The following is a 2906-nucleotide window of genomic DNA, read 5'->3' on the forward strand; positions in this document are numbered from 1 at the left end:
GCTCATTGATCTTGGCCTTTCAGCCTCCAGAGTTGTGAGAAATATATTTCAATTGTTTATGACAGTCAGTCTCTGGTATTTTGATATGGCAGCCCTGACAAACTCTAAATCCTCTCTTGGATGTAAAGCTTTTGAAATCTTTTTACCTCTCTAATTATCTATCTTTATCTTCTTCTCCATTTCTGTTTCATGGAGCAGCTCTTCTTTTGCCATTCATTCTTTTATTTCTTTGGGAAAATAGTATTTTATTGGAAGCTTGCCATGACTCTAAATATAGTGTTTCTTTCCTATATATGCTGTCAAGGAAATCTTTATTTCACAGTAAGCAAAAATATGAAAATCAGAAAAGAAAAATAAATTTATTTTGAATGGCATTTTACAGTAGATATTGTACTTATGAACTTTCAACTAGCACTAACTCATAACAAATGAATAAGTACCTCTGGAATCAAAAAATCTGTGTTTGTGTTATTTTATCTTACCTATGATTTATCTGATTGGAACCAAGAGATTTCATCTGTCTAGTCATGACAGTGATTGCATAACCAATACTATTATACTTACAATTAATTAATAAGCTGTCAATTGTAAAAAAAAAAAAAAAAAAAAAAAACCTCTCAGAATTCCAGTACTATAGACTCTGTTCTGAGCTAGCATGCCTAGTAGTTTTTCCAATTGCCACAGACTGATTTATTTTTAAAAATATTCAAGAACATCAGTGCTGACTTAAAAAGACAAATACAGGCTGGTATTTCTACATTATTCAGTGATTTTATTTTTGCTTAATTTATTTATTTCTGAGATTTACAGACTGTTATCAATAAAATAGAAACTAATCTGCAAAACACAAAACAAGCAAAAAAAAAAACCACTTTGTTTACCAAGTTCAGTTCAGTTCAGTTGCTCAGTTGTGTCCGACTCTTTGTGACCCCATGAACTGCAGCACACCAGGCCTCCCTGTCCATCACCAACTCCCAGAGTTCACTCAAACTCATGTCCATTGAGTTGGTGATGCCATCCAGCCATCTCATCCTCTGTTGTCCCCTTCTCCTCCTGCCCCCAATCCCTCCCAGCCTCAGAGTCTTTTCCAGTGAGTCAACTCTTCCCATCAGGTGGCCAAAGTATTGAGGTTTCAGCTTCAGCATCAGTCCTTCCAATGAACACCCAGGACTGATCTTCTTTAGGATGGACTGGTTGGATCTCCTTGCAGTCCAAGGGACTCTCAAGTATCTTCTCCCATGGCAAACCACTTCAGTATTCTTGCCTTGAGAACCCCATGAACAGTATGAAAAGGCAAAATGATAGGATATTGAAAGAGGAACTCCCCAGGTTGGTAGGTTTCCAATATGCTACTGGAGATCAGTGGAGAAATAACTCCAGAAAGAATGAAGGGATGGAGCCAAAGCAAAAACAATACCCAGTTGTGGATGTGACTGGTGATAGAAGCAAGGTCTGATGCTATAAAGAGCAATATTGCATAGGAACCTGGAATGTTAGGTCCATGAATCAAGGCAAATTGGAAGTGGTCAAACAGGAGATGGCAGGAGTGAACGTCGACATTCTGGGAATCAGTGAACTAAAATGGACTGGAATGGTGAATTTAACTCAGATGACCATTATACCTCCTGTTTACCAAAGCCTTTGCTAAAGAAACTTTGCTCTATCTAACATTTTCCTCAAGGCATCTTTAACATCTTTATTTCTTAAGCTATAGATCAAGGGATTCAACAAGGGAATCACCACTGTGTAGAACACAGACACCACTTTTTCCCTCTCCAGGGCATAGCTGGTACTTGGCCGGGAGTAAATGAAGAGAATTGACACATAGTACAAGGTGACAGCTGTCAGGTGAAAGCCACAGGTGGAGAAGGCCTTCAAGCGGCCTTGGGTGGAGCGGATCTTCAAGAGGGCAGCAATGATGAAGAAATAGGAGGCAAGGATAAGCACAGCAGGAGTGATGATGTTGGATGCAAGTATGAAATACAGCACAGCCTGGTAGCTTTCCTTCACATCACAGGCCAACTTGACAAGGGGGGGCAGGTCACAGAAGAAATCATCAATGACATTGTTCCTGCAGAAGCTCAAGGTAAATGTTTCACTGGTGATGATGGTTGAGTTCACAAAGCCACTAAAGTAGGCAGCTGCAGCAAGACTGGTACATAAATTTGGGGACATGGCCTGGGAGTAAAGTAGTGGGTTAGAGATGGCCACATAACGGTCATAAGCCATGGCAGCCAACAGGTAACACTCGCTGTTGGCCAGTCCAGCAGAGAAAAAGAACTGAGCTAGGCAGCCAGCAAAAGAGATGCGCTTGTCGTCAGAGATGCAGGTCATCAGGATTTGGGGGCATAGACGGAAGCATACCAGAGACCCAGGAATGAAAGATTCCCATTGAAGAAATACATGGGTGTGTGGAGCCAAGAATCAGCACAGATCAGAGAAATCAGGGTGATGTTCCCTAAAAGACTGCTGATATATATGATGAGGAAGATATAAAAGAGAACTGTCTGTAAACATGAGTCTGTCATAAATCCTAAAAGTATGAACTCCTTCACTGTGGTATATTTTTTTTCATCCATTGAATCTGAGTTTTTTTTTTTCATTCCTTTCTGTAAAAAAAATAATCAATATGTCATGATTTAAGGTATTGATGTTATCAGCTTCCCCATTATATGTCATTTTAGATTGTTTAAATACTCAAATAATGCATATACCATGTTCATTTTAAAAAATTGTTTATGCTGAACTGGAAATTATTCCTGTTAGAAAACTGTTAAATCTTTCTATGCTGCCTTGAAAGACCAGATTATGAACATAATATAGTTTGTCACCATACATTTTTTTTCTAATCATTCTCCTTTTGAGAGATGGTGATTTGTTTATCTTCTTTTCTGTTTGCAGCTAGA

The 2906-nt window shown here is 38.8% G+C and overlaps 1 protein-coding gene across 1 annotated transcript; it reads right to left on the reverse strand.

The window, feature by feature from the left end:
* Positions 1–1644: 1644 nt before the first annotated feature.
* Positions 1645–2579, reverse strand: LOC102266534 (olfactory receptor 9G19). Its single transcript, XM_014482827.2, is given in 2 exon segments — positions 1645–2339; positions 2342–2579. Coding segments are annotated over 2 exon segments (933 nt in total).
* Between the last annotated feature and the right edge of the window lie 327 nt (positions 2580–2906).

The sequence above is a fragment of the Bos mutus genome, unplaced genomic scaffold, assembly GCF_027580195.1.
Source record: "Bos mutus isolate GX-2022 unplaced genomic scaffold, NWIPB_WYAK_1.1 CTG1604, whole genome shotgun sequence".
In the NCBI taxonomy this organism is placed as follows: domain Eukaryota; kingdom Metazoa; phylum Chordata; class Mammalia; order Artiodactyla; family Bovidae; genus Bos; species Bos mutus.